At 51.3% G+C, this 26380-nt stretch overlaps 2 protein-coding genes across 6 annotated transcripts in view; one reads left to right on the top strand and one right to left on the bottom strand.

Annotated features, from left to right (window-relative positions):
* The first annotated feature begins 5099 nt into the window (after positions 1-5099).
* MARCKSL1 (MARCKS like 1) lies at positions 5100-8688 on the top strand. Its single transcript, XM_016958338.4, has 2 exons — positions 5100-6583; positions 7427-8688. Exons 1-2 carry the CDS (start codon positions 6497-6499, stop codon positions 7925-7927), a joined length of 588 nt encoding a protein of 195 aa, XP_016813827.2. The 5' UTR covers positions 5100-6496; the 3' UTR covers positions 7928-8688.
* Positions 8689-8896: 208 nt separating this feature from the next.
* HDAC1 (histone deacetylase 1) overlaps positions 8897-26380 on the bottom strand; it is a 41904-nt gene continuing 24420 nt past the window's right edge. For 2 of the 5 annotated variants that reach the window (XM_519834.8, XM_001162233.7), the window contains exons 3-14: positions 25756-25873; positions 17991-18065; positions 15447-15585; positions 14847-14988; positions 13359-13451; positions 11839-11947; positions 11617-11757; positions 10938-11046; positions 10714-10844; positions 10278-10430; positions 9770-9818; positions 8897-9502 (exon numbers count right to left, since the gene is read on the bottom strand). In XM_519834.8, coding sequence (XP_519834.3) covers positions 9475-9502; positions 9770-9818; positions 10278-10430; positions 10714-10844; positions 10938-11046; positions 11617-11757; positions 11839-11947; positions 13359-13451; positions 14847-14988; positions 15447-15585; positions 17991-18065; positions 25756-25873 — 1287 coding nt within the window. In that variant the 3' untranslated portion in view covers positions 8897-9474. The remainder of the gene's footprint in view (positions 9503-9769; positions 9819-10277; positions 10431-10713; positions 10845-10937; positions 11047-11616; positions 11758-11838; positions 11948-13358; positions 13452-14846; positions 14989-15446; positions 15586-17990; positions 18066-25755; positions 25874-26380) is intronic. The other 3 variants (XM_016958332.2, XM_009452916.4, XM_063783409.1) reach the window with 3 other exon arrangements.

Consider the following 26380-nt stretch of genomic DNA (forward strand, 5'->3'; position numbering starts at 1 on the left):
TTTTGCTTTTGTCACCCAGGCTGGAGTGCAATGGAGCGATCTTGGCTCACTGCAACCTCCGCCTCCCGGGTTCAAGCAATTCTCCTGCCTTAGCCTCCCGAGTAGCTGGGATTACAGGAACACGCCACCATGCCCAGCTAATTTTGTATTTTTAGCAGAGACGAGGTTTCGCCATGTTGGCCAGGCTGGTCTCAAGCTCCTGACCTCAGGTGATCCGCCTGCCTCAGCCTCCCAAAATGCTGGGATTACAAGCATGAGCCACCATGCCCGGCCCAGTTTCTCTTTTGAAGGGACTTCCCCTAAGTGGGGATTTTGGTTGGAAAGTTGTAAGCAACCCACATTCCACTGGTTTGGCCACTCCTTTCCCAAAGGTACCCAGGATCTGTAAAGAAACTGAAAGTCAGGAAGAGGTGAGAAGTGGGAGAGGGTAGGCTCCGGGCAGCCCAGATAAACTGGGTTGAATTTCTGGTGACCTCATCAAGCCTGGGGGAGGTCAGCAGGCGAGCTGGAATTACAGGCTTCTTTGCTATTGGGGAAACTGAGCCCCAGAGAGACAGCTCTATCAGATAGTGGCTGGGCCTCATCCAGTCTATTCAACCACCACACATACACATGCGTGTGCACCTGTGCACAAGTGCATACACACACACAACCGGGGAAGGGGGAGGGGAAGGGAGAAATGAAAGGTCTGGGTGGCCTAGAATTCTGAAAGGGAACTTTCGAACCCCTGTCCTTATGATTTGGTCACTGTCTGGATGGCAGGTCCCAGTGAAGGGCCCCTGAGGTGCCCCCGTATCCAGAGCAGGGTTCAAGGCCTGTCACTGGCAGGGACGCAGCACACCTGGGTCTTGCTGACAACCAAGCCGGGAGCCAGGGAGCCCAGGTGCATGAGAAGCAGTGCTGGTTCTGCAGCATCCAGCCCCTGGGGCAGGCGCTGCAGCTGCCTCAGCTCTCCTTGCCAGCACCTCTGGCAGCTCCTCTCAGCCTGGAGCTCAGAACCCTCTCTGGATGCCTCCAGCTGACCCTAGCACCACACACGCCTCAGAGCTCTTGAAAACCACCTTCCCCCAGTCCTGGCCTTGTTTCCTTCTCTGGAAATGGGGACAATGGTGGTACACATCTCACAGGGCCAGAGGGAACATATGGAAAGCAGGCGGCACAAGGCTTGCCATACAACAGGCACGCAACCAACACCGGCAGCAATGACGGTGATTACTCTCTGTTCTTCCTGCCTTTAAAAACATTTATTTATTTATTTATTTACTTACTTATTTTTGAGACAGTCTCACTCTGTTGCCCACACTGGAGTGCAGTGGTGCAACCTCGGCTCACTGCAACCCCCACCACCCCGCCATCCCCCAGCCTCCCAAGTAGCTGGGACTACAGGCACACACCACCACACCCAGCTAATTTTTGTATTTTTAGTAGAGATGGGGATTTACCATGTTGGCCATGGCTGGTCTTGAACTCCTGGCCTCAAGTGATCAGCCTGCCTCGGCCTCCCAAAGTGCTGGGATTACAGACATGAGCCACTGTACCCGGCCTATCTTATTTTTTGTAGAGATGGGGCCTTGCTATGTTACAACCCAGGCTAGTCTTAAGACTTCTGGGCTCAAGCAATCCTTCTGCCTCAGCCTCCCAAAGTGCTGGAATTACAGGTGTGAGCCACCGCACCCTGCCCCTATTCCTGCCTTTTGCCTATTTTTCTTTTTTAAGACAGATTCTCATTCTGTCACCCAGGCTAGAGTGCAATGGCGCAATCTCTGCTCACTGCAACCTCTGCCTCCCGGTTTCAAGCGATTCTCCAGCCTCAGCCTCCCGAGTAGCTAGGACTACAGGCATGCGCCACCACACTCAGCTAATTTTTGTATTTTTTGATAGAGGTGGGATTTCACCATGTTGGGCAGGCTGGTCTCGAACTCCTGGCCTCAAGCAACCTGCCCACCTCGGCCTCCCAAAGTGCTGGGATGCGCCCTGCTCCCTTTCTGCCTTTTAAAGATTCTTCCCATTGGTCTGCACTCTGCGCTTTCTCCTGCCCCTAGTCAGCTGCTGGCTTCTTCCCAGAGCCCTCTCCTGCTGCTGCCCACCAATGCAGTGCTCCTGCCACCCAGGCACCTCCTGGGCGTCCGATGCACGACTTGGCTGCCGTTACCCTCTTATTGGCAACAATCAGAGGCCTAGATTTCCAGGGGTCAGTCCTGACTTAAAACCTTCTGTCCGTTGTCCCTGTAAAGTCACTAGCCAGCCTTTAGGAACAGCCTTTGGCTCAGGAAATGTGATCGCATGTCTATGTGAAGTATACAGACTTCAGGCTGCCTTCTGCGCATTCCCCTGAATCTTCCTTGGACATCGCAAACGCAACAGGGCTAGATTCAGCAACTCCCTCCCATGTTCTTTTTCCCTTTGATGGCCTATCTCAGTTGACAGGTCCACTTCACCCACTGTCACCCCAAACAGAAAGGTGGGCAGCATCAGTATCTGGTCCCTGCACGCAGCCAGTTACCAAATCCTAGAGATCCCACCTCCCAAACCTTGCTCCAGAAAAGGCCTCTGCCTCCCTCTGCACCCTCACACCTACCATTCCTGTTCCCACTTTGTCCTGCTCTGAGCTCTTCTCCATGTTCTTCTTCCTCCAGGCAGCCCACAGGTCCTTCATCTAATGCTAGGTCTGGCTTTCTTCTCCCTAAGATATGGCCTGTCTCTTTTCTCCCTCCCCTCATGGGAAACCCCTGAGGGCTGGGACCCTGCCTGACTCACTACTTACTCTTAGACGTCTAAGTGTGAGCAGAAAGAGGAACTCCAGTCAGTATCTGCAACTATGAATCACAGAGCCCAACCTCTCACTGTACAGATGAGCCAACTGAGGCCAAAGAGGAGAGAGGACTGGCTGATGGTGACAGCAAGAAGTGCCCAACCTGGGGCAAGAACCGAGGTCTCCAGGTCCAGCTGATGCTCCCCAGAAGGAGATGGGGACTGGGGCTGTGCCAAGTCGCCATTCCCTAGGGCCTCCGTTGGGACCTCTGATGATGCGTCTTCCCATCTCAAGGCCTTTACATATGCCAGTCCCTCCGCTAGGAAGGCCCACGCCTCCATCTCTGACTACATATTGCCCATTCACACGTCCCCTGGCATCTAATCCAGTCCTCAACACAAGGCTCCGGGGCCTGACAGGCCTTAAAGTATCCCCCAACCTCCTTCATGGGGCATTGGTTTCTGCTGCCCCCTCCCATCTTCACCCCTGCCCTGCATCTCTCCAGAGGCCCCAGGTTGCCTGCCAGGGAAATTCATCCCCTGCTGTCCGTGCCTGATTCATGGTGGGACCGGGAGCATCTCAGGCCAGGGCCAGGGCCAGAGCCCTTACTAGGAGAACTGGGACAGATGAGGAGTTGTATGAACGTGGGGTCTCTGGTTTCTGCACCTTCCATTCCCCCATCCATCCCAGCGTCACCCTGTCCTTCTCATTCCTCCTTTCCCTGTCACTCCATCCTGGCAAACGCCCACATCTCAAAGGTTCTGACCACCACAGCCACAGCCTCAGTGACACACTGAGGCACACACAGCTCCCCCCCGCCACAGGAACACTCACCCAGACATAAAGGAGCCGCTCTTTGCTCCACACATTCAGATATTCCCGAACTCTGGGCTTAAGCAATCTTCCCGCCCCAGCCTCTCAAAGCACCGGGATGACAGGCGAGAGCCACCACGCCCGGCCCATCGATATTCTCTCATACAGCCACACACTCAGTTTCACACCCAGTCAGACACAGTCACTAACAGTCTCAAGGAAGGGCAGGCACAAACCCAGCAAGTCTCAGTTACCAGATCACCAGGCTCTCTCCTTCACCCTTGAATATACAGGGCCAAACAAAGATCCAGACGCACGCAACCACAAACGTGCACACCTGGGCACACGCGCACACACACACACACAGCCAGAAAGTCTCACACACACAGACACAGAGCAATACACACAGTCACACACAGAGAGAAACAGATACACGCAGTTGCACACAGGCTCCCGGAGACGCAGAACAATGGGCGCATTGTCTGGGTTGGCAGCAGCTGGGGAGGAAGGAGCTGCAGTGTGGACCGAGGAGGCCGTGGGGCTGCTGTAACCTCCCACCCCCACCCTGAAGCATCCTAAACCTCTTGCCTCTTCCAGAAGTCAGATTCTGCTGGGACCTGGATTTGCTGAGGGATCAGGCTCCTAGGCACCCCCTCCCCAGCCTCCTGGGATGTCTGGTGGGGATACAGGGCATCCCCTGGGGACCAGGCTCCCTCTGGGGCTCTGGGGACTTGGGGTCTTTCACCCTGATGCTCTTCGATGCTCCTCCTGGGATCCTTGGGAAGATTTGCCTCTCATCCCCGCCAGGCAGTGCCTGGGGATCAGAAGCCTTAGGTTCTGCTCTTAACCTCTGACCCCAACCCGTGCAAGACTCACACACCCTCCGTCCCTCTGAGCCCAGCCAGCTGGTGCGGGCAGCGCCTGGCAGCATTGTGGGTTCCCTATTGTGGCTGAGACAGAGAGCAGGTCATGACATCCTTCCCTTAGTGGCAAGCTGTGGAGAAGTCACGGTACTTTCAGTGAGCTGCAGTGGGGGCACAGTGCCTCTCCCCGTCCCAAAGCTAGCCCTTGCCTCCCACTCTGACCAGGCAGCCCCAGATCTCAACAGAAAATTCTGCCAGGGGATTCCTTACAGCCCTTGGCCCATGTTATCAAACCTCTCCAAGCCTTTTCTCACCCTCAGCTACTGGTAGCTGCTGTGTGCCCTTGGGCATGTCACTTTCTCTTCCTGAACCTCAGGGTCCCAGTCTGTGAAATGGGGCGGGGGTGGGGAGCAAGTGAAGCTGAGATAGCTGAGGGTATTCTGTAGTCTCAGGGTGGGGGTGGGGATGGAGAATACAGGAGTGAGTGCAGAATGTAGAAGCCACCTCAGCCCTCCCCGCCCCTCTGTGGTCAGATCTCTGGGGAGTTCCCAATTTCTCAGGCCCTGGGGTGTCTCCACACTTCACAGCCTCAGGCCTCCCAGGAGGCTTCACCGTAGGAGGGAGGGGAGGGACTTGCTGAGCTGGCTGGGACACAGCCTTGCATTTGCAACACTTTGCTTCCTTCCAGCCCCCATCCCTTTCCTCCTGGGGGCTAAGGGCTGGCAGCCGGACACAGACATCCGGGGCCGGCCAGGACTCTGGGGTTCCCACCAGCCTATCCAGGCCAGCAGAAGGAGAGGTGGCAGAGGACCAGAGCTAGGGAGTCTCCAGCCCGGAGCACCTCCGGGCTCCCTTGCTCTCAGGCAGGGTGGGAAGCTGGGCTGGGCAGCTTTGAGGGCTGTCCTCAAGGGGCTGTCCCTTGGAGGGACCCTTGGTAGCATCCTATCCCTCCCCTTCAGAAACTGGGGTGTTTTGAGGCTTGTTGAGTCCCCAGCTGGGGTTCCTCTGCCAGCCTGGGGCACCCTGATGTAGGGGAGCAGAGTTGTGTGTGGAGGTAAAGAGGAAGGACCAGAGCCAAGTCAGACAGGTTGTCAATGCCTCTGAGCCTTGGCCTTTCAATGGGGATGGAGATGCCCTTCAAGGTCACAAAGTCCCCCACGTGGGACTTTGCAGTGGGTCCAGGCTGAGGGCAGGAGGGGCTCAAGGCGAATCTGTCTGTCCCCACTCAGAATGACTGGCCACCAAGGGACTGAAAGGAGGAATGAGGGAAAGGCCTCACTAGTCCGACCAGAGTGACCCCGAGGCAAGTCAGAGTCCTCCGCTCCCCGGCTGGCCATGGCAGGCAGGCAGGGACGTGGGTGGGACCTCTGACCGCTCTCCAGGCCGGAGCGGGTGCCGAGCCCAGCGCAGGGGCCCTGCAGCTTCTATGACCACATTTCTAGAGTATAATTCAGGACCAGCCATCTGACGAGCCTGGTCGTGTGAGCCCTTCGAAGGGTTCAAGCGGGAGACTGCCAGCGGCTGCAGGACCAAGGCATTGGGGGCCGCTCCAGGCTGCGGGGGCGCCCACCGGAGAGGTGGAGCGGAGAGGATGGAATGACTGCCCGTCTCCTTCCTCCAGGCCCCCCGCCCCGCCCCGCCCCGCCCAGCTCGCGGGAGGACTGGCCTCGCTCCTGCCCACACCGGACTCTACCTGCCCCTGGGATTCGGGTGGGGTGGGGGGTACCCGACCGCCAGCGTCGCCTGCTGCGCAAGTGGGGCCTGCGAGCCAACCCCGCCTCCGCCCCTCGATTGGGCGCGCATTTAAATGTCCGGCCCCGCCCCGAGCTCCGGGCGCTTATATATAGGCAGCTCGGCGGGCGGCGGGCGGCATTCTGGCGCGGAGCGGAGCGGCGGCGGGCGCAGCTAGCGGGTCGGCCGCGGAGCGGAGGTGCAGCTCGGCTTCCCCCGGCACCCCTCCCCCTCGGGCGCCAGCCCCACCCCTCCGCCGGCCGGGCCGACCCCGCCGTACTATCCCCTGCGGCGCGAGCCCGGGGCGGCTCCAAGCGCCCCCCAGCAGACCCCCGTCATGGGCAGCCAGAGCTCCAAGGCTCCCCGGGGCGACGTGACCGCCGAGGAGGCAGCAGGCGCTTCCCCCGCGAAGGCCAACGGCCAGGTGGGTACGCTTGGCCCGGCCGGCCCCAGCCCCTCCTCTCGCACCTCGCCCCTTCTAGGGCCCGGGGCCGGGGCCGCGCGCTTTGTCCGGCCCGGGACACGCGGCGCCCCCTCCCCCGCCCGGTCCCTTTGTTCTCGGCGCCGCAGCCCCCGCGGGCGAAGCGAGGGGAGGGGCGGGGAGGGGGCGCCGGCCGGGCCCTGCCGCCTTCTTTGTTCGCGGCCCCGGCCCCCGGCGCTGCCCCCCGGCCGCCCCGAGTGCCGCGCGGGGAACAAAGGCGCTGCTGGGCCACGCCAAGGGGGCGCCCAGGGGCCGCGGAGCTGGGGCCCGGCGGGGAGCGCACTCCACCCGCCGACCCGACCTCGGTGGCCCACGGTCTTTTTTTTTTTAAGGGGAAGCCGAGATGCGGGAGAGCCTGGGGTGGGTGGGGGCCACTTACACAAAGCGGGAGGCTGGGAAAATAGGCCGTCCAGGTGCAGAGAGACAGCGCCCCGGGGCGGCTTCCCGCCCAATGTCGCCTAGAGCAGCTCGCCCGCCTGCCCGGGATCCGCACAGCAGATCCGGAGTGGTTCCGCGCGGAATAGAGAGCGCGCCCCGGGGGACGGGGGTGGGGGCCACGGGACCCCAGCGCCTCCTGCCGGTCGCGCCCTCTGCGCGCTCGCTCCCCGCGCGCCCGTGAGGGGCGAGAGGGAGGTGTTTGACGGGATCCTGGGTGTGGGTGAGGCTGAAGCCAGACTTTCGGGTTGCAGTAGAATCGAATCGAGGACCCCTTCGTCTAGAAGGGATCAGAAGCGGGCTGGGGGAGGGGGAGCCCCTGCCCTCATTGCTATCCCCTCTGCCCTGCAGGAGAATGGCCACGTGAAAAGCAATGGAGACTTATCCCCCAAGGGTGAAGGGGAGTCGCCCCCTGTGAACGGAACAGATGAGGCAGCCGGGGCCACTGGCGATGCCATCGAGCCAGCACCCCCTAGCCAGGGTGCTGAGGCCAAGGGGGAGGTCCCCCCCAAGGAGACCCCCAAGAAGAAGAAGAAATTCTCTTTCAAGAAGCCTTTCAAATTGAGCGGCCTGTCCTTCAAGAGAAATCGGAAGGAGGGTGGGGGTGATTCTTCTGCCTCCTCACCCACAGAGGAAGAGCAGGAGCAGGGGGAGATCGGTGCCTGCAGCGACGAGGGCACTGCTCAGGAAGGGAAGGCCGCAGCCACCCCTGAGAGCCAGGAACCCCAGGCCAAGGGGGCAGAGGCTAGTGCAGCCTCAGAAGAAGAGGCAGGGCCCCAGGCTACAGAGCCATCCTCTCCCTCGGGGCCGGAGAGTGGCCCTACACCAGCCAGCGCTGAGCAGAATGAGTAGCTAGGTAGGGGCAGGTGGGTGATCTCTAAGCTGCAAAAACTGTGCTGTCCTTGTGAGGTCACTGCCTGGACCTGGTGCCCTGGCTGCCTTCCTGTGCCCAGAAAGGAAGGGGCTATTGCCTCCTCCCAGCCACGTTCCCTTTCCTCCTCTCCCTCCTGTGGATTCTCCCATCAGCCATCTGGTTCTCCTCTTAAGGCCAGTTGAAGATGGTCCCTTACAGCTTCCCAAGTTAGGTTAGTGATGTGAAATGCTCCTGTCCCTGGCCCTACCTCCTTCCCTGTCCCCACCCCTGCATAAGGCAGTTGTTGGTTTTCTTCCCCAATTCTTTTCCAAGTAGGTTTTGTTTACCCTACTCCCCAAATCCCTGAGCCAGAAGTGGGGTGCTTATACTCCCAAACCTTGAGTGTCCAGCCTTCCCCTGTTGTTTTTAGTCTCTTGTGCTGTGCCTAGTGGCACCTGGGCTGGGGAGGACACTGCCCCATCTAGGTTTTTATAAATGTCTTACTCAAGTTCAAACCTCCAGCTTGTGAATCAACTGTGTCTCTTTTTTGACTTGGTAAGCAAGTATTAGGCTTTGGGGTGGGGGGAGGTCTGTAATGTGAAACAACTTCTTGTTGTCTTGTTTTCTCCCACTGTTGTAAATAACTTTTAATGGCCAAACCCCAGATTTGTACTTTTTTTTTTTTTCTAACTGCTAAAACCATTCTCTTCCACCTGGTTTTACTGTAACATTTGGAAAAGGAATAAATGTCGTCCCTTTAGTGGTGCTTTAATGAGTGGTCTTCTGGGGGTAGGGTGAGAAGATTGGTGGAAAGTAGTTTACCTCAAACCTCGAGGAGTTAAGGCAGGCAGGTAAGTTTATGGGGTTTTCTTGTTCAGGGGGTTGCCCCAATACTCATGGACACCAGAAGGGCAGGGAAGTAGAGTTGAAACCAACCCAGGGACACATAGGAAACAAGCTCAGGAGGATATAGAAATGTACCATTTTATTACAAAGAGGCTCACAAAAATGAAAATAGTATCTCAAAAAGGAAACTAGACTAGCAACCTCCACCTGCAGAATTAGGAGAAGACAGAGGGCAGGCAGTGTTTCTTGGCTCACTTGAGGCCAGTGGGAAGGTACGAAAACAGAACCAATCTAAAAATGGCTGATGTTACTTTAGGAGCCTGAAAAGAACAGGAGATCCTTGAAGACCCAGCCACCCCTTCTAGAATGTTCAATGAGGGCACCTTTCCAAAGCTACTAAGCAGGCACTTGGCATTTCAGGATTTTGTCTTATGGTTGCATAAAAGTATCCCTTTCACCCAGACCTGGCACCCTTTATGGTTCAAAGTTAAGAACGGGAAGAATGGGTGGCAAGGTGGCTCCTGGAAGAGCTCACCCAGCACAGCTGCCCTGGGCTCGGGGCCTTGGTTTCTGTCCCTGGGGATATTTATATTTAATAAATTTTTATATAAATACACAGAGAAATAGAAAATATAAAATCTGAGGGGTTGGGGAAGAAACGTGAGGGACTCAGCAGGAAGCCAGAGCTGGAGAGGTCCGTTCAGGCCAACTTGACCTCCTCCTTGACCCTGTGGAGAGAGCAGAGACTGGCATGAGATGACCCAGCCCAGAGCCTCGGGGCAAAAGTGCAGACAGTGACTTCCACAGGATCCTAGGTGACTACTGGGGGCTGGGGCTCCTAGCTCTGCCTAGAACTGCAGAGCTGGACAGACTGGTCCCTGAAAGAGGCCTTTGTAAGCTGGACCAGCTGTCCCTGTGCCTTTCCTCAGAGTGGTGGGACAAAGGGGCTGGTGCTCCAATGCCAGGGAGATGGCCACAGGCAGCTCCTTCCTCACCCTTTGGCTTCTGGCTTCTCCTCCTTGGTTTTCTCCTCTTCGGTAACTTCTAGAACACAAGAGTACAGGGATGGCCAAGGGCAGCACCTCTGGGAAGACCCATGAGGTCTTCATTTACCCTGAAACCCCTTCCCCAACACTACAGCTCACTGGACATACAAGAGAGAAAAGCCCATCCCTGGTCCTCCCAGTGAGCCCTGTTGAGAACAGGTTGGACCGGTTTCCCAGCCTGCTACAGCCAGAACCTGGTGGGCGGAGGCAGCCCCCTGGGAAACTGGGGTGCAGTGCTGGGAAAAGGGCTTGGGTGGTATGTGAGAGCCGTGCTCGGGCAGTAGAGGTTCATTGTTTTGTGGGCTCTGCCACTTCTGGGAGCCACTGAAAGGCTCAAGGAACTGAGGAAGAGCCCCACAGAAGCTGGCAGGGCCTGAGTCACTCCCTCCTCCCACTGCCCTACACAAATTCATCCTCTCAGGCTCGAGACCCAAGTCCCAGCTGAACCCAAACCCACCTTTCTTCTCCTCTGGGTCTTTCTCTTTTTCATCCTCTGTTTTGACTCTCTTGGCTTTTTTGAAGTTGGAAGAGTTCTTGCGGCCCCCCTCTCCCTCCTCTTCAGAATCGGAGAACTCTTCCTCACAGGCAATTCGTTTGTCAGAGGAGCAGACTGGGAGGGAGTGGGAAGCATGGGTGAGAGGGCAGGCGGGTGCTGATTTAGCTCAGCATCTATGCCCAGTGCTTCCCTGCGTGTCCTCCAAGAGACACCAAGGGAAAGGGAACCAGAAGAGGGAGGAACTCGGGCTCCCTAACCTGTTCCTACAGGCACTGGAACTCGAAAACAGATTTCTCTACAGGTGGGGAGCTTGGAGGGAGTGTGCAGCCAGGAATGGTGGTGGAAGTGGGAGCTGCCTATTGAATGGAAGGCATAGGGCTCTAGGTCTGGGTCTCACTCGAGATGCGCTTGTCAGGGTCTTCTTCGTCCTCATCGCCACTCTCCTCAGGGATGGCGTCCTCAGGAATCGCCTGCATTTGGACCCCGGGTGCGTGCGGCAGCATTCTAAGGTTCTCAAACAGTCGCTGTCTGTGGCCAATGGGAGAGAGTAGCAGGGCTCTTGTCAGGGACAAACCAAAGTCAGGAATGTTCAACCAAGGGGTGGCCGGAGGATATACTCACTTGATCTTCTCCAGGTACTCATTCGTGTTCTGGTTAGTCATATTGGAAGGACTGATGTGGAGCTTGAAATCTGGTCCAAAGTATTCAAAGTAGTCGTTGTATGGAAGCTCTGATTGGGGCAGGAGAGAAGACCGTCAAGAGACCTGGCCACCGCACCCTAACCATTTGCACGTAAGCACCCTAAAGCATTTGTAGGTTTCTCTAGGCCTATTTATCCAAACAGAGGAGAATGCCTCCAAGACACTGTGAGACACGGGTACCTATGGGATTTCCATCTTTTTAACATCACTCTCCTATGTCTGTACCAGTGGTGTATATGTCGCTAGGAGAAGGCCCATGTCCCTGGTTTAGGACACTTGAGGCCATGCTCATTATGAGCGCTCCGCTCCCTTCACTCGCTACTCCAGTTACTCTACAGAGTAGAAATTCCAAAGCTGTAAATTACCAATGAGAACTTTGTCCAGACCAAAAGCAGGAGGGAGAGGGGAGAGAGCTAAAAAGGACTAGGGGAAAAGTGATGGTTATGGTCTGCTGATCGCAAGAGGACAGGCAGGAGACTCAGTGACTAGTATCAGAAGAGGAGCGGTCATATGACCAACGGGGAAGGGGTTATAAACTTAAGGACAGATGAGTTCCAGCTCCCACCCAGCCCAGCCGAACCTGGCCCTGCAGCTATTACCATTAGGGATCTCCGTATCCAGGGCCACAGCTGTCTCGTATGTCCAGCACCGGGCAACGTTACGAATGGTGTAACCACCGCCTCCCAGCATCAGCATAGGCAGGTTAAAGCTCTTGACAAATTCCACACACTTGGCGTGTCCTTTGGTGGGAGAAGGGGTGCTGAGTTACAGGAGCACCAAGCAGGACCCCGCCCACCCATCCTTGTGCTACCTGGTCTCACCTTTGATAGTTAGATTGAAGCAACCTAACCGATCCCCAGATAGGGAGTCTGAGCCACACTGTAAGACCACCGCACTAGGCTGGAACATCTCCATTACTTTGGACATGACCTAAAATGATACATCCTGGTCACCACCAACCTCAAGAAAGCAATACGAGGTTTGGGGTGGAAAGGCTGGGTGCAACACTTTCCCACCCACTCCTACCTTTCCACTCTCCCTCATGCTATGTGGGAGAGAAAAGGGAGTGCTAGGCTGGAGCCCTTGCTTGCCCACTTAGGATTTCAATTTTCCAATTTAAAAAGTTCTCTAAGACCCCTCTAACACTCTAGTAACACTGAACCTAGAATGGCCTGTCAACTCCCTAAGTCTCTTCTGTTGCCCGAGCTCTAGTGCCACTTCCTCCAGGAAGCCTTCCTGACCTTTAGCTGCATCTACTCTACTCATTTGGTCTTACAGACTTGAAGCCTTACATTAAGAGCAAGCACTTTTAGTTTATCTTATTCTCACAAGCAGAGTCTAACGTTACTGAGACCGATTCACAACTCCCACTTCTGTAGCCCTTATTAAATACTAGGCACATAGTGGGCAGTCAGTGTTTGCTGAATGACTACCTGACCTTATTAGGTTAAGCAGTTTCTTACCGTTTATAAGTGAAGATTTAACTCCTTGGCATGGCATTCAAGGCTCCCTTTGAAATACTGAGCCCAGCATACACTTCCCACCGCCTCCTTCAGCACTCCTCCCATACACCACACTGGCCTACATGCTGCCACACTGGCACCTCTGCACTTCTGCTAGTGCCATTCCTTCTACTAAATGCCACCCTTACTGCCGTCACCTCCTTCTTCACATGGGCACCTCCTTGTTTTCCAAAGTCCAGCTTAAACATCAGCACCTCTGTGAAAGCATCCCTGGCTACCCTCCTGCCAGCCCAGGCAGTAGTTTGTCTCTCATTCCTCTGATCATCCCTCAAAAACACAGGCACTAGGCCAGCCTACCCATGGAACATGCCACACAGCCTTTCCAGAATCTCTGGATGGGCTGACTGGCGAAGGGCTTTCCCAGACAAAGCCAGTCTGCAAAGACTGGAGTAAGTCCCTACTTCTTCTAATGTGCAGACATCAATGTAAGGCAATGAGGAACACAAAAAACCAAGGAGACATACCACTACCAAAGAACACAATAATCTCCCAGCAGCCCAAAGAAATGGAGATACAAAAACAGTACTAATCATAGACTACTGGGTATGTGCCTGCCTTCCCCACCATAGTCCGTGAGGACAAAGATCATGTCTTAGACATTTTTGTATCCAGCAGAAGACCTGACCCATAGAAGGAACCAATAAGTATGGGTGTTTGTTCCCCTAACTGACCACACAGCAATCCAGGGTTCAAACACTTCTATCTCCCCACCAGCTTTAGTAAGGAGAGATTCCTGAGGTATGGTGGGGGTGCTTTGCTCCCCTCCACCGCCAACCAATCCCCTGTTTGTAGCCCAAGGGGTGGATAAAGCCACTTACCGGCTTGAAAATGGCCTCATAGGACTCGTCATCAATCCCGTCTCGGAGCGGGTAGTTAACAGCATAATACTTGCCTTTGCCAGCCCCGATATCCTAATTAAAAAGGCCATTAAAGTAAAACTGAAGGATGAAGCTTGAAGGAAGGTCAAGGATAGGGGCTGGAGGGATAAAGGAAGAGGTTCAAGAGAGACAAGCTAGGCCCATGATGTGGGCCAGGACAGAACAGAGGTACCTTGTTAGTACCATTCTCTTCACTGGCAAATCTAGCTTCACTGGCAAATCATCTCTGGACATAGCATTAAGCCTACCCCCAGGCTGAGAGCTATTGATGGGACCAGAGATTGAATAGCCTACCCTATAGCACAAGATTTCTACCTTGGGATTGGGTTAGAGCTGGCTGGCAGGTGGGTCACAGAAGTGACAGCCACCCTTGACAACCCTTTCCACTCCAGAGAGCTCTAATGCTCACTCCTCTTCCCCCATGCTCCCTCTCTAGGGTGTTGTGGAGGGAAGGAGAGAGGTTAAGAAAGTCCTTCCCAGTAACCTCAAAATAGTGAGTGCGCCTATTTAAGTCCAGCACTTTGGGAGGCTGAGGCGGGTGAATCTTGAGGTCAGGAGTTCGAGACCAGCCTGGCCAACATGGCAAAACCCCATCTCTTTTAAAAATACAAAAATTAGCCGGGCATAGTTGCACGCACTTATAATCCCAGCTAAATCCCAGCTATTCGGAGGCTGAGGCACAAGATCGCCTGGAGGCGGGAGGCAGAGGCTGCAGTGAACCGAGATCACGCCACTGCACTCCAGGCTGGGTGACAGAGAGAGACTGTCTCAAAAAAAAAAAAAAAAAAAGTGAATGCTCATTTATTCTAACGCTTGCCATGGCAAACAACTGAATTAGTGCCACTTTTTTACCCAAGGGCTACCAGGCATGGCAAAGCAGCTGATTTCACCACATTCATGCTAATAGAAGCAGATGGAACAGTTCAACGAAGTAGCTTCCAAGGATTCTTATCCTAAGGTTCATGGATGGACTTCAGTAAGGGGACTTGTCTATTAACTATTCTATATCAGATGTAAAATCTCATGTACTTTTCTGGAGAGACAGTCCATAGTTTTCAGTCAAAAGGCTAAAGGGGAAAGTGACCCAAAAACATGAAGAACACTTGAGATGTCCTTCAGAGTCCCAATTCCTACCCCCAAACTCAAGGCTTATGAGACATAAGAATAGTGTGATGCAACCCAGCTGTGGCCAGGAGGAAAGTACAGTGAGTCAGGAGACCCCTCTTCTTTCTCTGGCCCTTTATGTCCCATCATTCCCTTCCTCCAGAATAAGGAAGGGAAAGAGATCAGGGCAAGTGCTTCAGATTGGGATGTGGTATTCTGATTGGCAGAAGAGGCAGGAAGCAATTTTTAGTGGCATGAGATAGGAGAGAGAAGTAGAGCTGCCAGCTGAGGGTAAGCTGGTTGGCTCCTAAAGGGCGTTCTCACCCGTAGGTCCCCAGTTCCTGGGAAGTACTCTCCATACTTATGAAAGGACACAGTCATGACCCGGTCCGTGGTATAGAAGGCCTCTTCCACGCCGTCACCATGGTGAATATCAATGTCAATATACAGCACCCTCTGGTGATACCTAGGATCAGAAGGGGGTCAGGGGTCTGGGGGCTCTTTGGGGATGGGACGCGCCAAGGGCGCTAGCTCCCAGCTTACCGGGCTGGCTGCCTCCCTCAGGTATCTCTAAGCACCAGAGACGTGGAAACTGGCTGAAGGAAGGTGGAAGAGCGGCCGGGTGTCTCCAGAGGCCTGACCAAGCCGACCAAGTCCGATCTTCCTACTCTACAGCCAGGGTCAACTCCAGCCACACAGGGACACTCTGGAGGCAGGATCTGAGCAGCATCTGCCCCTGATCATGCCGTGGCTCAGATCAAACCAAGACCCCATCAAGGAGATGATGGCCAGAGACACTCACCGAGCACATCCTAGCCAGCACATCGGTAGGAAAAGCAAACTAGGGAGGCAAGCCCAGGGGGAGAGGGAAATGGGAACCTGGCCTAACGTGCTCTTCCAAGAGACAAGGCCAGGCAGGCATACTTTAGCAGTTCCAGGATGGCCAAGACGATATCATTGACGTAACAGAAGCCAGATGCCTCGGACTTCTTTGCATGGTGCAGGCCCCCAGCCCAATTCACAGCGATGTCCGTCTGCTGCTTATTAAGTTTCACAGCACTTGCTGGGCATGAGAAAAGAGAACATAAGCCTGTTACTAAGCCACTCTCCCCTTCCTCCAAGAAGCCCAGGGAACCTAGTGAGAGGTTAAGACCTGCCTATTCAACAGCTGTATTGTACAATTCATAGACCAGTCCCCTCCCTCCCACCCTACTCCAGCAGGGAATACATGATACTGTCTACTCTTAAAAAACGATTTTCCAAACTGAGGGTAGTAACCCATTAGCAGGCCTTAAAATTGATTTAGTGCATCATGATTAGTGTGTGTGTGTGTGTGTGTGTGTGTGTGTATACATATATATTTTTTTAATGAAATAGCATAGAAAAAAATATCAGAGTAACAGTAAGGGTAACTGCTCTTTTGTAAAACTCTGGCTTCAGAGTGAGTGAGTGTGTGCATGCATGCATGTTATATGTATCCTGGATTGCATGTGTAAATTTATTTCTTACTATGGCTCATGGTCAAGGAACTTTGAAAAAATACCAAAGATAGGCCATGCGTGGTGGCTCACGCCTGTAATCCCAGAACTTTGGGAGGCCAAGGCGGGCAGATCACCTGAGGTCAAGAGTTCGATACCAGCCTGGCCAACATGGTTAAACCTCATCTCTACTAAAAATACTAAAAAATTTAGCTGGGCGTGGTGACATACACTTGTAGTCCCAGCTACCTGGGGAGGCTGAGGCAGGAGAATCGCTTGAACCCAGGAGGCGGAGGTTGCAGTGAGCCAAGATCACGCCACTGCACTCCAGCCTGGGTGATGGAGGGAGACTCTATTTCAAAAAAAAAGAAAAAGAAAAATCACCAAAGATAGTGCTGATACACTAGGTCAAAAAGCACTAGCACGAATAGGTCCCAGAAGAAGTAAAAGATAAATACACACCCATGTGTGCAAGTGCATTTGTGGCAGTGTTAATTTATTGTTGTTGTTTTTTGAGATGGAGTCTCACTCTGTCACCCAGGCTGAAGTGCAGTGGCGCGATCTCGGCTCACTGCAACCTCTGCCTCCCAGGTTCAAGCAATTCTCCTGCCTCAGCCTCCCAAGTAGCTGGGATTACAGGCACACACCACCACGCCCGGCTAATTTTTGTATTTTTTAGTATAGATGGGGTTTCACCATGTTGGTCAGGCTGGTCTCAAACTCCTGACCTCAAGTGATCCACCCTCTTCAGCCTCCCAAAGTGCTGAGATTACAGGCGTGCGCCACCGTGTCCGGCTGCAGTGTTGATTTTAACAGCAATAAAAGCATAGATTGATCCAAATTGTCAAGAAGAGGGACAGATTATATCAACTCAAATAAATCCACAACATGGAATAATCATAGAGCCACAAGAAAGCAAGCTGTAGAAAACTACAGACAATTTCGTTAAGTAGGAAATGCAGGCATAAAACCATATATATGTGATATGTATATAACCCACTTTTGTAAAATATAGATGTTGTATATGTGTGATACAGATATAAATACACACACAAAAGAATGGCCATACAAACACCAACATGGTAACAGAGGTTATCCACCAACCCTGTGACTGTGGGTGATTGTGTTTTTTTCTGTGCACTTCTTTGTTTTCTGTGATTATATTGGTGGGGCAGCGGGGATGGACACAATGATTATATTGGTGGGGGATCACAGGAAAATAAATATTTGTTAAGAAAGCGTTTAGAGTAATCCTGGAGATAACCCAAAAGTTGCAAATGGAAGTGGGAGATACATGAGGAGTATTTCTGACCTCTAAAGGTAATTACCATACTTTTTCATAGGACAGATTCACAGATGATGACACTTCCATTTTTATAGCACTTTGCAGTTCACAAATTGCTTTTACGTACAGCATCTTAACAACCCCAGGAGGTCTGCGGGGAACGCCTGTACATAAGATCTCTTAGTAGGAAAGGACAGTCAAGGACACCTGTCAGTACCATGTCAGAGATTGAACCTGGGCTGGGACTGAACCAGAAGGACATTTTAGAGGCTTTTTAAACTTTAGTTTTTTTGGAGGCAGGGTCTTGCTTTGTTGCCCAGGCTAGAGTGTAGTGGTGTGACCACGACTCACTGCAGCCTCAACCTACTGGGTTTAAGCCTCAGCCTCCTGAGTAGCTGGGACTACAGGCACGAGTCACCATGCCCGGCTAATTGTTTTTACTTATTTTATTTTTTTATAGACAGGAGGGTCTATGTTGCCTGGGCTGGTCTTGAACTCCTGACCTCAAGCAATCCTCCTCCTCAGCCTCTCAGAGTGCTGGGATTACAGATGTGAGACACTACACCAGCCATTTTAGAGACTTAAGTAAAAACCACAGGACCATTCTACATGGTTTCAGATCAGCCAACTAGGATAGCAGCCTAAAAGGCAGACCTCACTAGAACAACCCAGTCTACCCCTGGGGAGAAGATGAATATTCCTTACCCACAGAACCACCAGTAGACAACTGACAGAACTCAAACAGGCCATCGAATACTGGACAGTCCTCACCAACGTTGACTTGAAAGAAATAAGCAAAATGTTAGTTTCCACAATTTCCTTTAGTTTACATATTTATGAGCTGATGGAAAAAAACACAGAATTTAAATTCAGGAGGTGTGGGTTCTAGTCCAGGCTCTACTACTTCCTGGCTGTATGACTGCATCAAGTCGTTTAACATCTTTGAGCTTTAGCCCATTATTATTTTTTTATTTTTTAGAGCCAGGGGCTTGCTCTGTTGCCCACGCTGGAGTGCAGTGGCACAAACATGGCTCATGTGCAGCAGCTTTGACCCTCACCTCCTGGGCTCAAGCAATCCTTCCACCTCAGTCTCCCAAGTACTTTGGACTACAGGTGCATGCCACTATACCCAGCTAATTTTTTTTCTTTTTTTTTTTTTTAGAGACAGAGCCTCACTATGTTCCCTAGGCCTCATGCAGTCTTCTTGCCTTGGCCTCCCAATAGGCATGTGCCATCACACCTGGTCTTAGCCCATTATCTATAACAAGCAAAACTAATATCCCACCTCACCCACTGGTCAGAAAATTAACAAAAATCTAATATGGAGAAGCAGTTAGCAACTTGGAAAATGTTGGTTCATTTCTTGAGGGAGAAAAACTTATCCTCTGGCCCTCACGCCAGCTGACAAACAAGGGGCAAGAACAGAGACCCAGAGAACTATCGTTCACTGTGCACTTACAACACGCCAGACACTGCGCTACATGCGTTAAATACCCGAGATCATTCATCTTCACACAAGCTTCTGAGGTAAGATTTGGTCCCATCTTATAAGTAGGGAAACAGGGCCTGGCACAGTGGCTCACACCTGTAATCCCAGCACTTCGGGAGGCTAAGGCAGGAGGATCACTTGAGGCCAGGAGTTCAAGACCAGCCTGAGCAACATGGAGAAACCCCATCTCTACCAAAAACATAAAAATGAGCCAGGTGTGGTGGCAGCTACCTGTAATCCCGGCTACTTGGGAGGCTGAGGCACAAGAACCACTTGAACCCGGGAGGCAGAGGTTGCAGTGAGCTGAGATCGCGCAACTGCACTCCAGCCTGGGCGAGATAAGAGTGAGACCCTGTCTCAAAAAAATAAATAAATAAGTAGGGAAACAGGTTCAGAGAGGTGAGCTGTTAGTAAATGGCAGAAGCAGTATGCAAGCCTCAAGCTTTGGTTTGTCTGTTTTTTTTTTGAGACGGAGTTTTGCTCTTGTTGCCCAGGCTGGAGTATAGTGAAGTGATCTTGGCTCACTGTAATCTCCGCCGCCCTCCAGTTTCAAGCCATTCTCCTGCCTCAGCCTCCCGAGTAGCTGGGATTACAGGTACCCGCCACCACACCTGGCTGATTTCCGCATTCTTAGCAGAGACGGGGTTTCACCATGTTGGCCAGGCTGGTCTCGAACTCCTGACCCTGTGATCCGCCCGCCTCGGCCTCCCAAAGTGCTGGGATTACAGGCATAAGCCACCGTGCCCAGCCAGTCTGTCTGTCTTAAAAGCATGTGAAAATATATCCTGGCCCTTTTCCAAGTCCTTTCACATATACAACCTCATTTGATCCTCACAACAACTCTATGAGCTGGACAAGACAGGTATCAACCCCACTGTGCGGAGGAACAAACAGATACCGAGAAGTTAAGTGATTTGCCCAAGGTTATAAAACCAGGCAGTAGCAGAATCAGAATCAGGGTCCCGGTGTCTTGACTCCCGTAGTCCAGTGTCTTACTGCTACATTCACAGTGACAAGTGGAGTAAAGTTATTTCGGGCCTAATGGGGTAAAAGTACCAAGTAGTACATAATGTGGAAACATATGCAAACAATAAGGCAAATGAAATGAAAACAGGAAGGAAAGCACACCTGGAGGCTGTAGACTCACAGACCTAGAGGAACCTTATAGCTCCAAATCTCCTCTTACAGAAAAGGTAACTACTGGCCAGGCGCGGTGGCTCACACCTGTAATCCCAGCACTTTGGGAGGCCTAAGGCAGGTGGATCACTTGAGGTCACGAGTTCGAGACTAGCCTGGCCAACATGGAGAAACCCCGTCTCTACTAAAAATACAAAAATTAGCCAGGCATGTGCCTGTAATCCCAACTACTCGGGAGGCTGAGGCAGGAGAATCACTTGAACCCAAAACGTGGAGGTTGCAGTGAGCCGAGATTGCACCCCTGCATTCCAGCCTGGGTGACAGGGCGAGACTCCATCTCAGGAAAAAAAAAAAAAAAAAAAAAGTAACTGCTGAGACATCAATGAGCTACAGGAAGTCAGAGGCAGAAGGTGTGGGGCTGCATACTTATTCTCTTGCCCAGCCTTCTATTGTACCCACTGTTATCAACAAGATTTCCAAAAGTAGAGGAAGGAGCAGCCCTGGGGTGACAGCAGAAGAGCTCAGTTTGGATTGTGCTGGTAAAATCTCAAGACACAGTTGAAGCTCAAGATCTACAATAACCACAAGAGTTACCAGCTCTGGTTCTGCACTAAACTTGGAGGGTGCCAAGATCCGGTGCTCTGAGGAAGAAGCATGGCTGCATGAGGGAGTGTGCAGCGGGTGGGTCTCTTCCTCACTTCCTGGGTAAACACTGGGAGGCTGTGTAAATAAGAACTTTGGTCCCTGGCCCCGGCTGTTTATCCATTGGCAACTGATTTCCCTCTCTGGCCACTTCCTCCTGCACAGGGTTCGGCCTGCCTGCGTTTCCAAAGCTTTGTTTATACTCTTATTTGGGATATGGAGCCTCCATGGGAAGGAATGGGTATTTTGGACGTGAGAAAAAAAAAAATATTTTTCTTCAGGCACCAAACCAACATGTAGCTCAAATGACCAGCCCTTTTATTCCTAGTCAATAAGCTATGTGATTAGAGATGGAAAGGGGGCAAACGGAAGAGCAGATACTCATGTCAGCTAATCTGTGAGGCTAGGGAAGACTTTTCCATGGGTTTTCTCTCTTTCTGCTATAAATGCTTTTCTCATTCTCACACTAGCTTTAGACTAAAGGGAAGCAATACTGGGTGAGAGGTGGAAGCAGACGTAGGCAGAGAAGGCAGTCAAATGCTCATTGCAAAGAGATGGGAAGATTAAACACTAACCTCAGGATAGTGCTTATACCTTGGCAGTGCTGGTAATGGGGTGGGGGGCTGGGGGAGTGGGAGAGAAAGGGTATGTGATCAAGGAAAGATGCCCAAGGGGGCGTCAACTGTATTGATAATGTTTTCTTTCTCAGGCTGGGTATTGGGCACACATGGATGTTCATTATATTATTATTTTTTTTTTGAGACAGAGTCTTGCTCTGTTGCCCAGCCTGGAGTGCAGTGGCGCAATCTCAGCTCACTGCAAGCTCCGCCTCCTGGGTTCACACCATTCTCCTGCCTCAGCCTCCCAAGTAGCTGGGACTACAGGCACCCACCACCACACCCGGCTAATTTTTTGTATTTTTAGTAGAGATGGGGTTTCACTGTGTTAGCCAGGATGGTCTTGATCACCTGACCTCGTGATCTGCCTGCCTCGGCCTCCCAAAGTGCATTATATTATTTTTTGATGCTTTTTGTGTGTGTCTAAAATATGTTTTTTTCTTTTTGTTTTTTTTTTTTTTTTTTTTTTTGAGATGGAGTCTTGCTCTGTTGCCCAGGCTGGAGTGCAGTGGCACGATCTTGGCTCACTGCAACCTCTGCCCTCCAGGTTCAAACAATTCTCATGCCTCAGCCTCCCGAGTAGCTGGGATTACAGGCATATGCCACCACACATGGCTAATTTTTGTACTTTTGGTGGAGACAGGGTTTCACCACGCTGGCCAGGCTGGTCTCAAACTCCTGGCCTCAAGTGATCCACCTGCCTCAGCCTCCCAAAGTGCTGGGATTACAGGCATGAGCTACCCTGCCTGGCCTGTGTATCTAAAATATTTTATATACACTATATTTTTTAAAACTACAGAATTGGGGGACTAGAGTTCCATTCTGCATTCTACCATCACCTTGCTGTGTGACTGGGAAAGTTTACATGTCTGTAAAATGGATGAGAATGTCTCCCGATTTTTTACCAATCCCTTTTATCATGTTTTCACCAAAAGCCCCCTAAATGCATTTATTTGTGTTCCCATTTTCACTTGCTAAATATTAGGTCAGAACTTCTGGTCAAGGCTCTCAAAGTGACCAGAAAGGGTTTATTACATTTCAGCCACAGGCAAGGAAACCTGATTTACTCAATCTTATCATAAGCATAACTTCCTAGATGAGGTGTGTGGGATGTTTTTGTGTGTGTGTGGTTTTTTTTTTTTTTCTTTTTGAGAAGGAGTCTCGCTCTGTCGCCCAAGCTGGAGTACAGTGGCGTGATCTCGGCTCACTGCAAGCTCCGCCTGTCGGGTTCACACCATTCTGGTGCCTCAGCCTCCCGAGTAGCTGGGACCACAAGCGCCTGCCACCACGTCCGGCTAATTTTTTGTAAATTTTTAGTGGAGACGGGGTTTCACCGTGTTAGCCAGGATGGTGTCTCGATGTACTGACCTCGTGATCCGCCCACCTCGGCCTCCCAAAGTGCTGGGATTACAGGCATGAGCCACCACGCCTGGCCATGTGTGTTTTTTTTTATTGAGACGAGTTCTTGCTATGTTGCCCAGGCTGGAGTGTGGTGGCGAAATGAGACCATACCTCAATGCAGCCCTGAACTGGGCTCAAGGGATCCTCCTGCCTCAGGCTCCTGAGTAGCCAGAATCACAGGCATGTGCCACCATACACAACTAATTTTTTATTTTTATTTTTTTAAGATAAAATAAGAGATGGGGTCTCACTATGCTGCCCAGGCTGGTCTTGAACTCCTGGCCTCAAGCTATCCCTCCTGCCTTGCCCTTCAAAGCACTGGCATTACAGGTGCATGCTACCATGTCCAGCGCCTAGGTTAGATATTGGTACATATTCTAAAAGGGCAAGTTAAGGATTAAGGAATTTGAGGCTGCAGTGAGCTATGATCTTGCCACTGTACTGTACCCTGGATGACAAAGCAAGACCCCATCTCTAAAAACAATAAAAATAAAAATAATTCTTTTTTTAAAAAGGGCTCATTACTGTCTTGGTAGATACCCCAGGTTATAAAGCACTGTGTTAAGTGACATCTAAAGTCTCTGTCTACTCTGACCCTCCATAACCCTACGAATCAACTCAGTGAGGTACTCTGAAGTTCTTAGAGAGGCTTATTCTTCCTGCCCCCATTTCTGATGACAGAAAAATCCAAGACCTAATTATTTTAATTAGAAAAATTTTTTTTAGAGACCAGGTCTCACTATATTACCCAGACTGGCCTTGAATTCCTGGGCTCAAGAAATCTTCCTGCTTCAGCCTCCTAAGTAGGTGGGACTATAGGCGCCCAGACTGAATTTTTTTTTTTTGAGACGGAGTCTCGCTCTGTCACCCAGGCTGGAGTGCAGTGGCGCGATCTCGGCTCACTGCAACCTCTGCCTCCTGGGTTCAAGCAATTCTCCTGCCTCAGCCTCCTGAGTAGCTGGGATTACAGGCATGTACCACCAAACCAAGCTAATTTTTGTATTTTTAGTAGAGACGGGGTTTCACTATGTTGGCCAGGCTGGTCTCAAACTCCCGACCCCAGGTGATCTGCTTGCCTCGGCCTCCCAAACTGCTGGGATTACAGGCGTAAGCCACCACACCCAGCCAGACTGAATTTTTTAATGTACAACTTTAGAATGCTGGATTCGGAAAAATTGGCGCACCAGAGCAGAACCTGCACACTCCTCAGGGCATAGTATTTTGTCTGCCTTGATAAGTTTGTAAATAATAAAAATAGTAAGTCATAATAGCAAAAGTGATTATGCAATAGCAAAAATAGCAAAAGCAATTCATTGAGGGTAGATATATTATATATATTTAAATATATTATCTTCACTTATTCCCCCATCCTTGACTATGAAATAGGCACTAATGTCTTTTTTTTTTTTTTTGGTCTCGCTCTGTTGCCCAGGCTGGAGTGCAGTAGTACAATCATGGCTCACTGCAGCCTCGACCTTCCAGGCTCAAAAGATCCTCCCTCCTCAACCTCCTGAGTAGCTGGGACCACAGGTGTGCACCACCATGCCCAGCTAATTTTTAAATTTTTTTGTAGAGATGAGGGTCTCACTATGTTGCCCAGGCTGGTCTCAAACTCCTGGCTGGGCTCAAGCAATCCTCCCACCTTAGGCTCCCAAAGTGCTAGGATTACAGGCTTGAACCGCTGTGCCTGTCCTGTCTTCCTCTTAAAGAGGGAAAACAGGTTGGGCACAGTGGCTCAGGCCTATAATCCCAGCACTTGGGGAAGCCGAGGCTGGCGGATCACCTGAGGTCGGGAGTTTGAGACCAGCCTGACTAACATGGAGAAACCTAAAAATACAAAATTAGCCGGGCGTGGTGGCACATCCCTGTAATCCCAGCTACTCAGGAGGCTGAGGCAGGATAATCGCTTGAAGCCCAGAGACGGAGGTTGTGGTGAGTAGAGATCGCCCCATTGCACTCCAGCCTGGGCAACAAGAGCGAAACTCTGTCTCAAAAAAAAGTGGCAGGGGCGGGAAATAACACCAGAGGGGCTAGGAAACCAAGGATTCAAACTAAGACATGAAAGCTTATTTTCTTACTTTAATAGCAAGTTGCTCCTCTAGTGAGAGCCCACTCTGCTGAGAGTAGAGCCTGATCCTTGGCCTAAATGGGTTATGGAAACCTCTAAAGCCATCTACAGGAAAGGCATGAATTTGCCTCATCTTGGAGGGAAATAAGACCCTGCAATTCAGAGAGCAAACACCTCACTCACAGCAGCTGGCAGCTCCTGGAGTTGTCGGTAGCAAAGAAGCTTAATGCTTCAAGGAAGGTCTCTGTGGTTCTGCCATCAATACCACTGTACAGTTATTATTAGTTGTAATAATAGTTATAAATAACTTTCTTCCTTGGGAGTAAGACTACCTTGTGGTCAGCAGCAACAAACAAGTGCCGCATATTTTCTGACACTTCCATATAAGCTGTCATAAGTTAATCAAAACTTCTTCTGGACAGTGCTGTTACACTATATGAAGTCTTAGGTGCTAAGAGATAATTTCTAAAATAACACAAGGGGGAAGTCAGGTATGATAGTTTTGTCCCAAATTTGAATACTTTTTTTCCCCCCCCACAGCTAAAATAGTTCCCATGATTCCTACAAACTAAGCGTGGCTTCCAAGATGGGACCTGCTCTGAAGTTCAAGTCCAAGGGATCAGGGGCAGCATCACCTCATCTCAAAGATTACACCATCTAGAATCTGTCCTGAGTGGCCTCTAAATTCTCAATTAATACCCACTAAGTCAAAACAGTTACAGTTGGGCAGAAATCAGAGATCATGTGGCCCAGCCCACTTTACAAAAGAAGAATCTGAGGGGAAGTGACTTGCCCACTCAGCTGAGAGTTAGAGTTAAATTTTACTGTATCTATTGTCTCCCCGTCCCAGGTCAGTGCTTTTTCCACTACAATAATTACAGTACTCTTGGGACAGTGTTGTGAACATAACCAGAAAAAGTACTACCTCTATCGTTTACAAATCAGGAAACATGAAAAATCCGACTTGAGGGGAAAAAGCACTCTGGCACCTTTAGGAGGTAGGGGAAATCAGGTGTCCACTGAATGGGAGATGCAAGGACAGCAGAAGGGGCCTCTACAGTGGAAAGGGAGATGCAACTGGGGGCTTCAGAGTGTGAGGGAACAGAATGGACTTACATCTCTGCATCTGCTTGCTGTACTCCGACATGTTATCTGGACGGATGGAGCGCAAGAATTTAATGTAGTCATCGCTGTGGTACTTGGTCATCTCCTCAGCATTGGCTTTGTGAGGGCGCTAGAGGGCAGAAGGGAGAAAGGGCAAGTTATTTTTGACCACGGCCAGTCCACTCAATCTAGTTTGAATATTTGTATTTCCTGCGCAGCATGGAGCTAGGTGCTATAAAGAATAAAAAGAAATAACTGGTTAGATTCAGGCTTCAAGAAATTTACAATCTAACTAGGCAAACAAGATTATCAAAGGAGACAGAGTATCAGAAGACCTACAGCAGCTCAAGCTCTGTTGCTTAGGCAAGTTACTGTCTCTTGAACCTCCATTTCCTCATTTACTAAACAGGGACAACATGGACCACACGGGGAAGTTGAGAGAATTGGAAGAGGTTGTTAAATCTCTTTGTAAACTGTAAGGTGCTTTACAAAATTATTACTTTTTTTTTTTTTTTTTTTTTGAGACGGAGTCTCGCTCTATCTCCCAGGCTAGAGTGCAGTGGCGCAATCTCGGCTCACTGCAAGCTCCGCCTGCCGGGTTCACGCCATTCTCCTGCCTCAGCCTTCCAAGTAGCTG

Source organism: Pan troglodytes, chromosome 1 (assembly GCF_028858775.2).
Source record: "Pan troglodytes isolate AG18354 chromosome 1, NHGRI_mPanTro3-v2.0_pri, whole genome shotgun sequence".
NCBI lineage: Eukaryota > Metazoa > Chordata > Mammalia > Primates > Hominidae > Pan > Pan troglodytes.